Below are 20000 nucleotides of genomic sequence, written 5' to 3'. Positions count from 1 at the left end.
CTGTACAACAGAAAGGGGGATACCTAGTCAGGTGTACAACAGAAAGGGGGATACCTAGTCAGCTGTACAACAGAAAGGGGGATACCTAGTCAGCTGTACAACAGAAAGGGGGATACCTAGTCAGCTGTACAACAGAAAGTGGGGATACCTAGTCAGTTGTCCAACTGAATGCATTCATCCAAAATGTGTCTTCCGCATTTAACCCAACCCCTCTGAATCAGAGAGGTGCGAAGGGGGTTGCCTTCGCACCTCTCTGGGGGTTGTGAACGGGGTTGCCTTCGTACCTCTCTGGGGGTTGTGAAGGGGGTTGCCTTCGCACCTCTCTGGGGGTTGTGAAGGGGGTTGCCTTACTCGAAGTCCACATCATCAGCGCCCGGGGAACAGTTTTTTGAGGGGGTTAACTGCCTTGCTCAAGGGCAGAACAGCAGATGTTTCCAGCTTGCCGGCTCGGGATTCGAACCAGCGACTTTTCGGTTACTGGACCAAAGCTCTTAACCTCTACCTGCCTACAATGTGTGGGTCCATTTATGTAGATACAGTCATCCTATATAATGGGATGAAGCAGGAAGTATATGTCCATAAATAAGTTCATACAGATAGGAATCAAGTCTGAATCTCTCTCCTCATCCTCTCTCTCTCTCCTCCTCCTCCTCCTCTCTCTCTCTCCTCCTCCTCATCTCCCTCTCTCCTCTCTCCTCCTCTCTCTCCTCCTCCTCCTCCTCTTCCTCCTCCTCTCTCTCTCTCCTCCTCCTTTTCCTCCTCCTCTCTCTCTCTCCTCCTCTCCCTCCTCCTTTTTCCTCCTCTCCAGCAATGTTCTCCAGGGTACTACAGAGACACTAAAGGTCTGTTCCTGGGGAAGTGTGTTCCCTGCAACTGTAATGGCCACTCTGACCAGTGTCTGGACGGGTCTGGAGTCTGTGAGGTGAGTGCTGCAAACACACACACACACACACACACACACACAGACACAGACACACACACGCACACACAGACACACACACACACACACACACACACACACACACACAGACACACTCACAGACACACACACACAGACACACACACAGACACACACACACACACACACACACACACAGACACACAGACACACACAGACACACACACACACACACACACACAGACACACACACACACACACAGACACACAGACACACACACACACACACACACACACACACACACACACACACACACACACACACAGACACACTCACAGACACACACACACACACACAGACACACACACACACACACAGACACACACACAGACACACAGACACACACACACACACACACACACACAGACACACACACACACACACACACACACACACACACACACACACACACAGACACACACACACAGACACACTCACAGACACACACACACACACACACACACACACACAGACACACTCACAGACACACACACACAGACACACACACAGACACACACACAGACACACAGACACACACACAGACACACACACACACACACACACACACACACAGACACACACACAGACACACACACACACACACACACACACACACACACACACAGACACACTCACAGACACACACACACACACACAACACACACTCACAGACACACACACAGACACACAGACACACACACACACACACACACAGACACACTCACAGACACACACACACACACACACAAACACACACTCACAGACACACACACACACACACACAGACACACACACACACACACAGACACACTCACAGACACACACACACACACACCACACACACACAGACACACTCACAGACACACACACACACACACACAGACACACTCACAGACACACACACACACACACACACACACACACACAGACACACTCACAGACACACACACACACAGACACACTCACAGACACACACACACACACAGACACACTCACAGACACACACACACACAGACACACTCACAGACACACACACACACACACACAGACACACACAGACACACACACACACAGACACACTCACAGACACACACACACACACACACACAGACACACTCACAGACACACACACACAGACACACACACACACACACAGACACACTCACAGACACACACACACACACACACACAGACACACTCACAGACACACACACACACACACACACACACACACACACACACACACACACACACACACACACACGTAAATGATAGGTTGTTCCTGGAGGGAGCTGTATGAAAATGGAAGACACACACTCTCCTCTCTTTTGGGATTTTTATTGACATCAATGTTTTGTCTTTCCAGCTGAATTATAGTCAGCACTATAACAACACACTAACGTCCCCTCAAAGGGTGGGTGTTCTTTATTCGTTTGTTTACTTCCTGGATGAAATAACATGGTAGATTTTACAGCGTCATTAACGTCAGTGGGACCAAGTAGAGTAAATGTTTTGACTTCTGCTATCTACAACTACATTTAACTACTGGTATCTACAACTACATTTAACTACTGCTAACTACATTTAACTACTGCTAACTACATTTAACTACTGCTATCTACAACTACATTTAACTACTGCTATCTACAACTACATTTAACTACTGCTATCTACAACTACATTTAACTACTGCTAACTACATTTAACTACTGCTAACTACATTTAACTACTGCTATCTACAACTACATTTAACTACTGCTATCTACAACTACATTTAACTACTGCTAACTACATTTAACTACTGCTAACTACAACTACATTTAACTACTGCTAACTACATTTAACTACTGCTAACTACAACTACATTTAACTACTGCTAACTACAATTAACTACTGCTATCTACAACTACATTTAACTACTGCTAACTACATACATTTAACTACTGCTAACTACATTTTAACTACTGCTAACTACATTTAACTACTGCTAACTACAACTACATTTAACTACTGCTAACTACATTTAACTACTGCTAACTACAACTACATTTAACTACTGCTAACTACAATTAACTACTGCTATCTACAACTACATTTAACTACTGCTAACTACATTTAACTACTGCTAACTACATTTAACTACTGCTAACTACATTTAACTACTGCTAACTACATTTAACTACTGCTATCTACAACTACATTTAACTACTGCTATCTACAACTACATTTAACTACTGCTATCTACAACTACATTTAACTACTGCTATCTTTAACAACTACATTTAACTACTGCTAACTACATTTAACTACTGCTAACTATTTAACTACTGCTTTAACTACATTTAACTGCTAACTACAACTACATTTAACTACTGCTATCTACAACTACATTTAACTACTGCTATCTTTAACTAACTACATTTAACTACTGCTAACTACATTTAACTACTGCTATCTACAACTACATTTAACTACTGCTCTAAACTACATTTAACTACTACTACATTTAACTACTGCTACTTTAACTACTGCTAACTACTATTTAACTACTGCTAACTACATTTAACTACTGCTAACTACATTTAACTACTGCTATCTACAACTACATTTAACTACTGCTATCTACAACTACATTTAACTACTGCTATCTACAACTACATTTAACTACTGCTAACTACATTTAACTACTGCTATCTACAACTACATTTAACTACTGCTATCTACAACTACATTTAACTACTGCTATCTACAACTACATTTAACTACTGCTATCTACAACTACATTTAACTACTGCTAACTACATTTAACTACTGCTAACTACAACTACATTTAACTACTGCTAACTACAACTACATTTAACTACTGCTATCTACAACTACATTTAACTACAGCTATCTACAACTACATTTAACTACTGCTAACTACATTTAACTACTGCTATCTACAACTACATTTAACTACTGCTAACTACAACTACATTTAACTACTGCTAACTACAACTACATTTAACTACTGCTAACTACATTTAACTACTGCTAACTACCACTACATTTAACTACTGCTAACTACAACTACATTTAACTACTGCTAACTACAACTACATTTAACTACTGCTAACTACATTTAACTACTGCTATCTACAACTACATTTAACTACTGCTAACTACAACTACATTTAACTACTGCTAACTACCACTACATTTAACTACTGCTAACTACATTTAACTACTGCTATCTACAACTACATTTAACTACTGCTAACTACCACTACATTTAACTACTGCTAACTACAACTACATTTAACTACTGCTAACTACCACTACATTTAACTACTGCTAACTACATTTAACTACTGCTATCTACAACTACATTTAACTACTGCTAACTACCACTACATTTAACTACTGCTAACTACATTTAACTACTGCTAACTACAACTACATTTAACTACAACTACATTTAACTACTGCTAACTACCACTACATTTAACTACTGCTAACTACATTTAACTACTGCTATCTACAACTACATTTAACTACTGCTAACTACATTTAACTACTGCTATCTACATTTAACTTAACTACTTTAACTAACTACAACTACATTTAACTACTGCTAACTACCACTACATTTAACTACTGCTAACTACATTTAACTACTGCTATCTACTACACTACATTTAACTACTGCTAACTACCACTACATTTAACTACTTTAACTACTGCTAACTACATTTAACTACTGCTAACTACAACTACATTTAACTACAACTACATTTAACTACTGCTAGCTACCACTACATTTAACTACTGCTAACTACCACTACATTTAACTACTGCTAACTACATTTAACTACTGCTAACTACAACTACATTTAACTACAACTACATTTAACTACTGCTAACTACCACTACATTTAACTACTGCTAACTACCACTACATTTAACTACTGCTAACTACCACTACATTTAACTACCACTACATTTAACTACTGCTTGAAGCACAATTTTTTTATTGAACCCTTATTTTACCTGGTAAATTGACTGAGAACACATTCTCATTTACAGTAATAACCTGGAAAATGGTTACAGGAGAGAGGAGGGGGGGATGAATGATCCAATTGTAAGCTGGGGATGATTAGGTGACCATGATGGAATGAGGGTCAGACTGAGAATGTAGCCAGGACACCGGGGTTAACACCTCTACTGATACAATAACTCTCTGTGGTCATCTTTAGTGATGAGTCAGGACACCCGTTTAAAGTCCCATCTGAAAGACTGCACCCTACACAGGGCAATGTCCCCAATCACTGCCCTGGGACATAGGACGTTCTCCAATTTTATGACTCAAGTAATCATGTGTTTATTACCCCCTCCCCCAACAAAAAAAAATCGTAGCATTTTAAGGCCAGGCACCACAGGCTGAAAGTGCATCTACCTATCAATGTTGAGATTTGTTTGGTATTTGGTTCGTTCATATTTTCAGAAAGCAAACACACACATATCAAAAACTTGATGAAAATGTACAGCGAACAATAAATAATAATCATTCCAAAGCTCACTGCATTAAATTACACATCAAAACAAACATTTAATTACATTACATTGGACATTACCTGATTCTACAAAACATTAGGAACACCTTCCTAATATTGAGTTGTATCCCATTTTGCCCTCAGAACAGATTCCCACAGTTGTCCCATGTTGACTCCCATGTTGACTCCCATGTTGACTCCAATGCTTCCCACAGTTGTCCCATGTTGACTCCAATGCTCCCCACAGTTGTCCCATGTTGACTCCAATGCTTCCCACAGTTGTCCCATGTTGACTCCAATGCTCCCCACAGTTGTCCCATGTTGACTCCACAGTTGTCCCATCCCCACAGTTGTCCCATGTTGACTCCCATGTCCCATGACTCCAATGCTCCCCACAGTTGTCCCATGTTGACTCCAATGCATGTTGACTCCAATGCTCCCCACATGTTGACTCCCATGTTGACTCAATGCTCCCAGTTGTCCATGTTGACTCCCATGTTGACTTGTCCCATGTTGACTCCCATGTTGACTCCAATGCTCCCCACAGTTGTCCCATGTTGACTCCAATGCTCCCCACAGTTGTCTCTCAATGTTGATGTTGACTCCCATGTTGACTCCAATGCTCCCCACAGTTGTCCCATGTTGACTCCAATGCTCCCCATGTTGACTCCAATGCTTCCCACAGTTGTCCCATGTTGACTCCAATGCTCCCCATGTTGTTGACTCCAATGCTCCCCACAGTTGTCCCATGTTGACTGCCAATGTTTGTCCCATGTTGACTCCCATGTTGACTCCAATGCTCCCCATTGTCCCATGACTCCAATGCTCCCCACAGTTGTCCCATGTTGACTCCAATGCTCCCCACAGTTGTCCCATGTTGACTCCCATGTTGACTCCAATGCTCCCCAGTTGTCAGTTGTCCCATGTTGACTCCAATGCTCCCCACAGTTGTCCCATGTTGACTCCCAATGTTGACTCCAATGCTCCCCACAGTTGTCCCATGTTGACTCCAATGCTTCCCACAGTTGTTGTCCATGTTGACAAGTTGGCTGGATGTCCTGTTGGGTGGTGGACCATTGTTGATACACACAGGAAACTGTTGAGGGTGAAAAACCCAGCAGCAGTGTAGTTCTTGGCACAAACCGGTTCACCTGGTACCAACTACCATAACCCCCTTTCAAAGGCACTTCAAAACCCTTCTTTAACCCGTCTCCTCCCCTTCATCTCTACACTGATTGAAGTGGATTTAACAGGTGACATCAATAAGAGATCATATCTTTCACCTGGATTCACCTGGTCTGTCTATGTAGTGTATATTTAGTAACTTACTTTGAAGAGATGGTGTTTGGTAGTCTAATTTAAATGTACTTGTCTATAACTGTCATTTCCTGAAAGTCCGACTCCTCCCACACGCCAACTCATTTCCCTCAGCTTCAGAAGCATCTGCATTCACCACAGTGGCTGTGTTTACCCTTCAATATATTCACCAGACTTGACCCGAGGCAATTTTTTATATGTTGTACAAATATTATTCTAGATTATATATATATATTTTTTTATAATAATAATTGAGCTAAATTATAGGTGGGCTATGTACAGGTGCAGTAATCTGTGAGCTGCTCTGACAGTTGGTGCTTAAAGCTAGTGAGGGAGATAAGTGTTTCCAGTTTCAGAGATTTTTGTAGTTCGTTCCAGTCATTGGCAGCAGAGAACTGGAAGAAGAGGCGGCCAAAGAAAGAATTGGTTTTGGGGGTGACTAGAGATATACCTGCTGGAGCGTGTGCTACAGGTGGGAGATGCTATGGTGACCAGCGAGCTGAGATAAGGGGGACTTTACCTAGCAGGGTCTTGTAGATGACATGGAGCCAGTGGGTTTGGCGACGAGTATGAAGCGAGGACCAGCCAACGAGAGCGTACAGGTCGCAATGGTGGGTAGTATATGGGGCTTTGGTGACAAAACGGATTGCACTGTGATAGACTGCATCCAATTTGTTGAGTAGGGTATTGGAGGCTATTTTGTAAATGACATCGCCAAAGTCGAGGATTGGTAGGATGGTCAGTTTTACAAGGGTATGTTTGGCAGCATGAGTGAAGGAGGCTTTGTTGCGAAATAGGAAGCCAATTCTAGATTTAACTTTGGATTGGAGATGTTTGATATGGGTCTGGAAGGAGAGTTTACAGTCTAACCAGACACCTAAGTATTTGTAGTTGTCCACGTATTCTAAGTCAGAGCCGTCCAGAGTAGTGATGTTGGACAGGCGGGCAGGTGCAGGTAGCGATCGGTTGAAGAGCATGCATTTAGTTTTACTTGTATTTAAGAGCAATTGGAGGCCACGGAAGGAGAGTTCAGCCTTAACAAAATAGAAACAAAATATTTAGTCTGACTTCATCCAGGGTCCAGATTTTTTTTTGATTTACCTCATTTGCATATCTTAATTAAAATATTTCAGAGAAATTGTAATACAGAAAAAGTTTTTATACTTGTGTCTACATTCAACTGGTAAACATCGATTTGTGATTTAAAGAAGGAGGGGGGGAAAATGGCCCTGTGAGGGTGTGGTGCCTGGTCTTAATATTTACAATTCTTTATCCTTTATCATGTTGTTGTTGTTGTTGTTATTTCTCTTAGAACTGTCAACACAACAGGGCTGGAGACCATTGTGAAAAGTGTCAGGGTGGTTTCCTTGGTAACCACTCTCTGGATGGACAAGCCCAGTCCTGTGACACCTGCCCCTGTCCTCTACAAGTGGCCTCCAACAAGTCAGTAGCGTCTACCTTTTTCGTACGTTTGTTTAGTTTTCCTGACGACAACGTCCGACTTCAATGTAATCTCTCTCTCCTGTGTAGTTTTGCAGTGGGCTGTGTAGAGAAACCCAACAGGATGCTGTGTCTCTGTATGCCTGGCTACGCTGGGCCCCAGTGTGCAAGGTCAGTACTACATACAATGTTGATAAACGCCATATATCATACAGTTATATTATTATGACATGGCTGTGATATGTGACGTGTTGCCGCGAGTCCCCAAATTAAACTGGAAGTGAAGAGAGCAGTTTTAGGAAGAAGAATGCTGTTTTTTTTATTTTGTTGACTGAAATCATTTTTAAACTGTTACAAATACACTTTGTACCCATTTCTGTCTCGTCCTCCTTTTTCTCCTGTCTCCTCCCTCTCCCAGGTGTGCTCCCGGTTTCTACGGCAACCCCATGGTGATTGGCAGCACGTGCCAGCCCTGCCATTGCCATGACAACACGGACCCCAACATGCTGTTCAGCGACTGTGATGGGCTGACGGGCGAGTGTCACAGCTGCATGCACAACACCGCCGGGACGCACTGTGAGATCTGTGCCCCCGGTTTCCACGGTGACGCCGTCACTGCCAAGAACTGCTCCAGTAAGACCAAAAGGCCTGATCTGACAACGCACACTCGCTCCAACTCTCTCTCTCTCTCTCTCTCTCTCTCTAGCTCTCTCTCTCTCTCTCTCTCTAGCTCTATCTCTCTCGCTCTCTCTCTCTCTAGCTCTCTCTCTCTCTCTCTCTCTCTCTCTCTATCTCTCGCTCTCTCTCTCTCTCTATCTCTCTCTCTCTCTCTCTCTAGCTCTCTCTCTCTCTCTCTCTCTCTCTCTCTCTCTAGCTCTCTAGCTCTCTCTCTCTCTATCTCTCTCTAGCTCTCTCTCTCTCTCTCTCTCTAGCTCTAGCTCTCTCGCTCTCTCTCTCTCTCTATCTCTCTCTAGCTCTCTCTCTCTCTCTCTCTAGCTCTCTCTCTCTCGCTCTCTCGCTCTCTATCTCTCTATCTCTCTCTCTCTCTCTCTCTCTCTCTCTCTCTCTCTCGCTCTCTCTCTCTATCTCTCTCTCTCTCTCTCTATCTCTCTCTCTCTCTAGCTTTCTGTCTCCCTCTCTCTCTCTCTCTCTCTCTCTATCTCTCTCTCTCTCTCTCTCTCTATCTCTCTCTCTCTATCTCTCTCTCTCTCTCTCTCTCTCTCTCTCTCTCTCTAGCTCTCTGTCTCCCTCTCTCTCTATCTCTCTCTCTCTCTCGTGCGCACACACACACACGCTCTAGGCTAATCCCAGTTTACTACTCTCTCCCCTCTGCACTAAATATCTTTCTCTTTAATTCAGGAAGTCTCAAAGACTAGTTCTGTTTTCACAAGGTCTTAACCTCTTTTAACTTCTATAATAGATCTGGTTCTCTGTGAGAAGTGTGTACTGTGTAGCTGTTGCAGTGTTTAGTGATTCCACATCTGTCTGTGCATGACTTCCTGTTGCTGAAGTTACAGTTTTTCTCAATTGCTAAAACACTAAAACCCATTGGCTGAACAAAGTTCTCAGTTGCCTGAACTCATTTAGCTAATTATGCAGTCTGTTGTCAATACCTTAAACCATTTCACATGGTAAAACACCATTAGCAGGTCTCACTTAGACTTTTCAGCAAAACTCAAAACATTCATTCTCAAAACACATTCTCAAAATGCACATTCTCATTCAAATCAAAAGAGAACACATGTCATCCCATACTGCACTCAAATAAAATGCACATGTCATCCATACTGGTAAACACAAGTGGAAACAATCAAATACAAATAGAGAACACATGTCATTGATTGAACACAACCACTCAAAATGGATTGAACCTGTTTCAAATGATGCGACACAACCAATATAAGCCAGTTCAGAGAGCAAACAGGTTGTTGAAGGTGGGAAGGAGAAGGTCTGAGAATGGATACTGTAGTACAGTGCATTGTAGGCTGTATACTGTACAATGGATGAATTGTATGGCCCTGAACATTGTGCTTTCCATTTATTAACAGTACTGACTGCTCAATAGATTTTGACTGGTTGCAGGTTCATATCAACAAAGAACAAGAATTACAGTATCACAGAGACAAAAGGACAAGTTTGTGAGATGCAGGGTACAGTACTGTAAAAATAGGGGGACAAGGAGGAGGAAGAACAAGAATCACAGAGACAAAAGGACAAGTTTGTGAGATGCAGGGTACAGTACTGTAAAAATAGGGGGACAAGGAGGAGGAAGAACAACAAACAACATTGCAAAGAGCGAAGCAGAGTAGTAGTTTCTGATCCATTTTGAGCTACTATGATAGAACATGTTTTCGTTCATCAAAAGACGGAAAAATATGAACATTTTTTTTAGATTAAAAATGTACTTCTCCCTGACAATTGTATGTTTTGAACAATGTGTTTTCTATTTTTCGGTGTGTTGTTTACTGACTGCTGTTTACTGACTGTTTACTGACTGCTGTTTACTGACTGTTTACTGACTGCTGTTTACTGACTGCTGTTTACTGACTGCTGTTTACTGACTGCTTGAGAGTGTATATCATTTTGATCACTTTGTTTATGATTTGAGAGCAGTGTTTGATTTTGAACACAGGTAAAACTGTTTTGAGGCGAATGTTTCATTTTGCGAGAGGAGTCAGATGTTATGTTATGTGCTTGAAGATGAGGTTTTGTGTTTAATGTTTTCAGGAAATGGAGAAAGGTTTCAGAAATGGTGTTTTAGCAATTGAGAAAAACTGTAATACGTAATAACCCCTGTCTTATTTACCCAGGATGCAACTGCTCCCCATGTGGCACGGCGTCATGTGACCCTCACACAGGACAGTGCCAGTGTAAACCTGGTGTGACCGGTCCTCATTGCAACTGTTGTGAGGTTTGTCCTCAGTTTATTCATGTATATTATGACAATAATTCCTCTTAACTCATCTCGGGAACCCGGAACCAAACAAATATTGGCAGAGACTAACTCATAACCAACTTATATAAACCTTAATACGTCATTGATCCTTGGTTGCTTGTCTCTGGCAAGCTTATTGTCATTGTTAGTTATGATATCCTCATTACCTAGCTGTGTCAATAATGTGTTGTGTTTCAGGACGGTGCGTTTGGTTATGAGTCGTGCTCCGGGTGTCGTCGCTGTGACTGTGACGCGGCCGCGGCGCTGGTCCAACCGTGTGACCCCAGGAACGGTTCGTGTGCCTGCCAGCCAGGGGTCAATGGACCTAATTGTCGCCAGTGTGCCCCTGGGTACTGGGACTACAGTCCTGAGGGCTGCAAGAGTGAGTTATTCCTACCTCCTCCTACGTTCTTAGAAAAAAAGGTTCCAAAAGGGTTCTTCGGCGGTCCCCATAGGAGAACCCTTTTGGATTCTAGATAGAACCCTTTTTGGTTCAAGGTAGAACCCTTTTGGGTTCCAGATAGAGCCCTTTTTGGTTCCAGGTAGAACCCTCTGTGTAAATGGTTTTACTTTGAACCCAAAAGGGTTTTTACCTGGAACCAAAAAGGGTTCTACCAGGAACCAAAAAGGGTTCTATCTAGAACCAAAAAGGGTTCTACCCTGAACCAAAAAGGGTTCTATCTAGAATCCAAAAGGGTTCTTCAAAGGGTTCTCCTATGGGGACAGCCAAAGAATCCTTTTAGGTTCTAGAGCACGTTTTTCTCTAAGAGTGTACTGTATAAAAGTAGATATGTAAGCAATAAGGCACCTCAGGGGTTTGTAGTATATGGCCAATATACCACGACTAAGGGCTGTTCTTTCGCACAACACAACGCAGAGTGCCTGGATACAATCATTAACCGTGGTATATTGGCCATATACCACCCCCCCCGAGGTGCCTTATTTCTATTATAAACCAATGTAATTAGAGCATTAAAAATACATGTCTTGTCATACGCGTGGTATACGGTCTGATATACCACGGCTGTCAGCCAATCAGCATTCAGGGCTCGAACCACCCAGTTTATAATATAGAAGTATACTCTGAGTGTACAAAACATTAAGAAAAACCTTCCTAATATTGAGTTGCACCCCCCTTTGCCCTCAGAACAGCCTCAATTCGTCGGGGCGTGGACTCTACAAGGTGTCGAAAGCGTTCCACAGGAATGCTGGCCCTCGTTGACTCCAATGCTTCTCACAGCTGTGTCAACTTGGCTGGAAACTGTTGGAAACTGACGAATGTGAAAAACCCAGCAGTGTGGCAGTTCTTAACACACTCAAACTGGTGCGCCTGGTACCTACTACCATACCCCCCTGGTACCTACTACCATACCCCCTGGTACCTACTACCATACCCCCTTGGTACCTACTACCATACCCCCTGGTACCTACTACCATACCCCCTGGTACATACTACCATACCCCCTGGTACCTACTACCATACCCCCTGGTACCTACTACCATACCCCCTGGTACCTACTACCATACCCCCTGGTACTTACTACCATACCCCCTGGTACCTACTACCATACCCCCTGGTACCTACTACCATACCCCCTGGTACCTACTACCATACCCCCTGGTACCTATTACCATACCCCCTGGTACCTACTACCATACCCCCTGGTACCTACTACCATACCCCCTGGTACCTATTACCATACCCCCTGGTACCTACTACCATACCCCCCTGGTACCTACTACCATACCCCCTGGTACCTACTACCATACCCCCTTGTACATACTACCATACCCCCTGGTACCTACTACCATACCCCCTGGTACCTACTACCATACCCCCTGGTACCTATTACCATACCCCCTGGTACCTATTACCATACCCCCTGGTACCTACTACCATACCCCCTGGTACCTACTACCCCCGTTCAAAGGCATTTACATCTTTTGTCTTGTCCATTCACTCTCTGAATGGCACACATACACAATCCACGTCTCTACTGTCTCAAGACTTCAAAATCATTCTTTAATCTGTCTCCTCCTCTTCATCTACACTGACTGAATTCATTTTTTAAAAGGGTTATCAATGAGGGATCATAGCTTTCACCTGGTCAATCTATGTCATGGAAAGATGTTCCTAATGTTCAGTACATCGTATGAAACCAGGCGCACCAGGAATCGAACCCACAATCCTGCCGTTGTGTTCGACATGCTCTACTAACTGAACCACACAAGACGACAAGCTGGAGTATATGCAAGATGTGGACTGAGCTTGACTGTGTGTGTGTGTGTGTGTGTGTGTGTGTGTGTGTGTGTGTGTGTGTGTGTGTGTGTGTGTGTGTGTGTGTGTGTGTGTGTGTGTGTGTGTGTGTGTGTGTGTGTGTGTGTGTGTGTGTGTGTGTGTGTGTGTGTGTGTGTGTGTGTGTGTGTGTGTGTGTGTGTGTGTGTCTTCCATTCTCTTCAGAGTGTGAGTGTAAGCATGGGCGCTGTGACCCTCGGACAGGGGAGTGTCGCTGTGGAGACGGCCTAACAGGCAAACAGTGTGACAGCTGTTCCCATAGATACAGTGTTCCTGTACAACACGGACATGACATGACCTGCCAACGTAAGTAATGTGTCTGTTAATGAATTCATATGTGCTGTTGGATTGACATTGTTTTACTGTGATTTTATTTGAGAGGGGGAGAAGGAGATGGGGACAGGGAGAGGGGGAGATGGAGATGGAGACAGGGAGAGATGGACAGGTTGAGGGGGAGAAGGAGATGGAGACAGGGAGAGATGGGGTTGAGATGGAGACAGGGAGAGATGGACAGGTTGGAGGGGGGGAGAAGGAGATGGAGACAAGGAGAGGGGGAGATGGAGACAGGGAGAGATGGACAGGTTGAGGGGGAGAAGGAGATGGAGAGATGGACAGGTTGAGGGGGAGAAGGAGATGGAGACAAGGAGAGGGGGAGATGGAGACAGGGAGAGATGGACAGGTTGAGGGGGAGAAGGAGATGGAGAGATGGACAGGTTGAGGGGGAGAAGGAGATGGAGACAGGGAGAGGGGGAGATGGAGACAGGGAGAGATGGACAGGTTGAGGGGAGAAGGAGATGGAGACAAGGAGAGGGGGAGATGGAGACAGGGAGAGATGGACAGGTTGAGGGGGAGAAGGAGATGGAGACAGGGAGAGGGGGAGATGGAGACAGGGAGAGATGGACAGGTTGAGGGGGAGAAGGAGATGGAGAGATGGACAGGTTGAGGGGGAGAAGGAGATGGAGACAGGGAGAGATGGACAGGTTGAGGGGGAGAAGGAGATGGAGACAAGGAGAGGGGGAGATGGAGACAGGGAGAGATGGACAGGTTGAGGGGGAGAAGGAGATGGAGAGATGGACAGGTTGAGGGGAGAAGGAGATGGAGACAGGGAGAGATGGACAGGTTGAGGGGGAGAGATGGAGATGGAGACAGGGAGAGGGGGAGATGGAGACAGGGAGAGATGGACAGGTTGAGGGGGAGAAGGAGATGGAGACAAGGAGAGGGGGAGATGGAGACAGGGAGAGATGGACAGGTTGAGGGGGAGAAGGAGATGGAGAGATGGACAGGTTGAGGGGGAGAAGGAGATGGAGACAGGGAGAGATGGACAGGTTGAGGGGGAGAAGGAGATGGAGATGGAGAGATGGACAGGTTGAGGGGGAGAAGGAGATAGAGACAGGGAGAGATGGACAGGTTGAGGGGGAGAAGGAGATGGAGACAGGGAGAGATGGACAGGTTGAGGGGGAGAAGGAGATGGAGACAGGGACAGATGGACAGGTTGAGGGAGAGATGGACAGGGGGGGAGAGGGAGAGAGGGACAGGTTGAGGGAGAGATGGACAGGGGAGGGGAGATGGACAGGGGAGGGGGAGAGATGGAACAGGGGGACAGGGGGGGGAGAGATGAACAGGGGAGGGGAGATGGACAGGGGAGGGGAGAGGACAGGGGATGGACAGGGGTGGGGGAGAGATGGACAGGTTGAGGGGGAGAAGGAGATGGAGACAGGGAGAGATAGATAGGTTGAGGGGGGAGAAGGAAATGGAGACAGGGAGAGATGGACAGGGGGAGGGAGAGATGGACAGGGGGAGGGAGAGATGGACAGGGGAGGGAGAGATGGACAGGGGAGGGAGAGATGGACAGGGGGAGGGAGAGATGGACAGGGGGAGGGAGAGAGATGGACAGGGGAGGGGAGATGGACAGGGGAGGGGGAGAGATGGACAGGGGGGAGAGATGGAGGGGGAGAGATGGACAGGGGAGGACAGGGGAGGGAGATGGACAGGGGGAGGGAGAGATGGACAGGGGAGGGGGGAGAGATGGACAGGGGGAGGGAGAGATGGACAGGGGGAGGGAGAGATGGACAGGGGGAGGGAGAGAGATGGACAGGGGGAGGGAGAGATGGACAGGGGGAGGGAGAGAGGGACAGGTTGAGGGAGAGATGGACAGGGGGAGGGAGAGATGGACAGGGGGAGGGAGAGATGGACAGGGGGAGGGAGAGAGATGGACAGGGGAGGGAGAGAGATGGACAGGGGAGAGGGAGAGAGATGGACAGGGGGAGGGAGAGAGATGGACAGGGGGAGGTTGGGGGAAGGAGAAGCGAGGAATGGAGAAAGGGGAGAAAGAGAGAGTCAAGGAGAGAGGATAAAGAGAAGGAGAGAGGATAAAGAGAAGGAGAGAGGAGAAAGAGAAGAAGAGAGTCAAGGAGAGAGGAGAAAGAGAAGGAGGAGGAGAGAGTCAAGGATAGAGGAGAAAGAGAAGGAGCGAGTCAAGGAGAGAGGAGAAAGAGAAGGAGAGTCAAGGAGAGAGGAGAAAGAGAAGGAGAGAGGAGAAAGAGAAGGAGAGAGTCAAGGAGTGAGGAGAAAGAGAAGGAGAGAGTCAAGGAGAGAGGAGAAAGAGAAGTAGAAAGTCAAGGAGAGAGGAGAAAGAGAAGGGGAGAGGCAAGGAGAGAGGAGAAAGAGAAGGACAGGGTTAAGGAGAGAGGAGAACGTGAAGGAGAGAGTCAAGTAGAGAGGAGAAAGAGAAGGAGAAAGTCAAGGAGGGAGGAGAGAGGCAAAGAGAGAGGAGAAAGAGAAGGACAGGGTTAAGGAGAGAGGAGAAAGAGAAGGAGAGAGTCAAGGAGAGAGGAGAAAAAGAAGGAGAAAGTCAAGGAGAGAGGAGAAAGAGAAGAAGAAAGTCAAGGAGAGAGGAGAAAGAGAAGGAGAGAGGCAAGGAGAGAGGAGAAAGAGAAGGACAGGGTTAAGGAGAGAGGAGAAAGAGAAGGAGAGAGGAGAAAGAGAAGGAGAGAGGAGAAAGAGAAGAACAGGGTTAAGGAGAGAGGAGAAAGAGAAGGACAGGGTTAAGGAGAGAGGAGAAAGAGAAGGAGAGAGGAGAAAGAGAAGGAGAGAGAGAAGAAGAGAGGAGAAAGAGAAGGAGAGAGGAGAAAGAGAAGGACAGGGTTAAGGAGAGAGGAGAAAGAGAAGGAGAGAGGAGAAAGAGAAGGACAGGGTTAAGGAGAGAGGAGAAAGAGAAGGACAGGGTTAAGGAGAGAGGAAAGAGAAAGAGAGAAAGGACAGGGTTAAGGAGAGAGGAGAAAGAGAAGGAGAGAGAGAAGGAGAGAGGAGAAAGAGAAGGAGAGAGGCAAGGAGAGAGGAGAAAGAGAAGGCCAGTGTTAAGGAGAGAGGAGAAAGAGAAGGAGAGAGGAGAAAGAGAAGGACAGGGTTAAGGAGAGAGGAGAAAGAGAAGGAGAGAGAGAAGGAGAGAGGAGAAAGAGAAGGAGAGAGGAGAAAGAGAAGGAGAGTGGCAAACCGTAGCTTGGTTCTGTTCCAGTATTCTGATGAGGTGACTAAATGTGTGTCCTTTCAGCTTGTGACAGCTGTGTAATTGTCCTGTTGGAGGATCTGGACAAAATTAACGACAACTTTGGCTCCGTGGCTCATCAGCTGATCAACCTGAACGCCTCCTCTATCACCTTGACTCAGCTAAACAACCTCAGCAGATCCATGGACAATATCTCTGTGAGTACACACACACACATTGTAATTACACACACACACGATATGTTTGTCTTTCTTGAACTGCATTGTGGGTTAAGGACTTGTAAGGAAGCATTTCACGGTAAGGTCTACACTTGTTGTATTTCGGGCACATGTGACAAATACAAATATATATTTTTATTTTATTTTATATATATATTTTTTCTCCCCAATTTCATGGTATCCAATTGTTAGTAATCTTGTCTACTATCTTGTCTCATCGCTACAACTCCCGTACGTGCTCGGGAGGGATGTAGGTTGAAAGTCATGCGTCCTCCGATACACAACCCAACCTAGCCGCACTGCTTCTTAACACAGCGTGCATCCAACCCGGAAGCCAGCCGCACCAATGTGTCGGAGGAAACATCGTGCCCCTGGCAATCTGGTTAGCGCTCACTGCACCTGGCCCGCCACATGAGTCGCTGGTGCGCGATGAGACAAGGACATCCCTACCGACCAATCCCTCCCTAACCCGGACGACGCTAGGCCGATTGTGTGTCGCCCCATGGACCTCCCGGTTGCGACGGCTGAGACAGAGCCCGGGCTTGAACCCAGAGTCTCTGGTGGCACAGCTAGCACTGCAGGCCGTGACAAATACAATTTCATTTTATTTGAAAAACACTCGTTCAATATCTGTTGACTGAGATTGACTCTGTTTCCCAGAATGCCATAGAGAACTACAACAGTACTCTGGATGAGAGCAGGAACAGAGCGGACATGTTGGAGGGAGAGATCATGACCATCAACTCAGACATCCTCGGCCTGGAGGATAAGGTGATGAAGATCTGTGTCGAGCATCTCTCTGTCCACCCTTCTCTGTCATTATTTAATCAGTTATTCAGAGACAATGACCATCTCTGTCCACCCTTCTCTGTCATTATTTAATCAGTTATTCAGAGACAATGACCATCTCTGTCCACCCTTCTCTGTCATTATTTAATCAGTTATTCAGAGACAATGACCATCTCTGTCCACCCTTCTCTGTCATTATTTAATCAGTTATTCAGAGACAATGACCATCTCTGTCCACCCTTCTCTGTCATTATTTAATCAGTTATTCAGAGACAATGACCATCTCTGTCCACCCTTCTCTGTCATTATACTTTTTATTCTTCTCATTTTCCTTTTTAAAAACGTGCATTATCCTTTCCTTTATTCACATAAATATTTACTATTTCAATTCATAACAATTTCAAGTGTTGAAATACAAACATCTACTTGTATCTCCATTACTCCAACATCAGCTTCTAGGACTTTATGCAGTTGCGTATCCCAACAAGAATTGATGGTAAGAATGAATGACAGGTGTGCTGATGTAATGTTGTCCTCCCACCAGGTGGTGGCGGTAGCAGAAGAAGCAGACAGTCTGGGGAATAGCAGCAGCAACACCCATCAGAGAGCCCAGGACCTGCTCTCACACATGAAGAACATAGTAGGAGAGGTGGAAGGTAGCTGAGAAGTCTTTATGGGGGAACCTTCAATCTGAGTCGATGTTTGTCAGTGAAGATTATTCGTTAAGAGGAGTTCATCCCTCATTTTGTTTGGATTAAAATACATACATCAAAATACAAAACTCTGATTTTATTCAAGTATGACACCTGTCGTCTAACATCTCATTCTAAAATCATGGCCATTAATATGGAGTTGGTCCCTCCTCTTTGCTGCTATAACAGCCTCCACTCTTCTGGGAAGGCTTTCCACTAGATGTTGGAACATTGCTGCTTTAACAGCCTCCACTCTTCTGGGAAGGCTTTCCACTAGATGTAGGAACATTGCTGCTATAACAGCCTCCACTCTTCTGGGAAGGCTTTCCACTAGATGTTGGAACATTGATGCTATAACAGCCTCCACTCTTCTGGGAAGGCTTTCCACTAGATGTAGGAACATTGCTGCTATAACAGCCTCCACTCTTCTGGGAAGGCTTTGCACTAGATGTTGGAACATTGCTGCTATAACAGCCTCCACTCTTCTGGGAAGGCTTTCCACTAGATGTTGGAACATTGCTGCTATAACAGCCTCCACTCTTCTGGGAAGGCTTTCCACTAGATGTTGGAACATTGCTGCTATAACATCCTCCACTCTTCTGGGAAGGCTTTCCACTAGATGTTGGAACATTGCTGCAGGGACTTGCTTCCATTCAGCCACAAGAGCATTAGTGAGGTCGGGTACTGATATTGGGCGATTAGGCCTGGCTCACAGTCAGTGTTCTAATTCATCCCAAAGGTGTTCGATGGGGTTGAGGTCAGGGCTCTGTGCAGGCCAATCAAGTTCTTCCACACCCACCTGGACAAACCAATTCTATATGGACCTAGTTTTGTGCATGCGGGCATTGTCATGCTGAAACAGGAAAGGGCCTTCCCCAAACTGTTTCCACAAAGTTGAAAGCACAGAATCGTCTAGAATGTCATTGTATGCTGTAGTGTTAAGATTTCCCTTCACTGTAACTAAGGGGCCCGAACCATGAAAAACAGCTCCAGACCATTATTCCTCCTCCACCAAACTTTACAGTTGGCACTATGCATTTGGGCAAGTAGCGTTCTCCTGGAATCCGCCAAACCCAGATTCGTCAGTCAGGCAGCCAGGTGCTGAAGCGTGATTCTTCACTCCAGAGAACGCGTTTCCACTGCTCCAGAGTCCAATGGCGGCAAGCTTTAGACTACTCCAGCCAGCGCTTGGCATTGCGCATGGTGATCTTAGGCTTGTGTGGGGCTGCTCGGCCATGGAAACCCATTTCATGAAGCTCCCGACGAACAGTTCTTGTGCTGACGTTGCTTCCAGAGGCAGTTTGGAACTCGGTA

The 20000-nt window shown here is 45.4% G+C and overlaps 1 protein-coding gene across 1 annotated transcript in view; it reads left to right on the top strand.

The window, feature by feature from the left end:
• Window positions 1–20000, top strand: part of lama5 (laminin, alpha 5) — a gene marked incomplete at its 5' end in the record, with an annotated part of 282983 nt that overhangs the window by 208809 nt on the left and 54174 nt on the right. The window contains 10 exons of the mRNA XM_042304281.1: window positions 809–922; window positions 8124–8254; window positions 8342–8422; window positions 8670–8884; window positions 11062–11162; window positions 11385–11568; window positions 13648–13788; window positions 17033–17184; window positions 17866–17976; window positions 18539–18650. Coding sequence (XP_042160215.1) covers window positions 809–922; window positions 8124–8254; window positions 8342–8422; window positions 8670–8884; window positions 11062–11162; window positions 11385–11568; window positions 13648–13788; window positions 17033–17184; window positions 17866–17976; window positions 18539–18650 — 1342 coding nt within the window. The remainder of the gene's footprint in view (window positions 1–808; window positions 923–8123; window positions 8255–8341; window positions 8423–8669; window positions 8885–11061; window positions 11163–11384; window positions 11569–13647; window positions 13789–17032; window positions 17185–17865; window positions 17977–18538; window positions 18651–20000) is intronic.

This window comes from Oncorhynchus tshawytscha, linkage group LG22 (assembly GCF_018296145.1).
Source record: "Oncorhynchus tshawytscha isolate Ot180627B linkage group LG22, Otsh_v2.0, whole genome shotgun sequence".
In the NCBI taxonomy this organism is placed as follows: Eukaryota; Metazoa; Chordata; class Actinopteri; order Salmoniformes; family Salmonidae; genus Oncorhynchus; species Oncorhynchus tshawytscha.
This window is presented reverse-complemented; position numbering and strand designations above follow the sequence as displayed.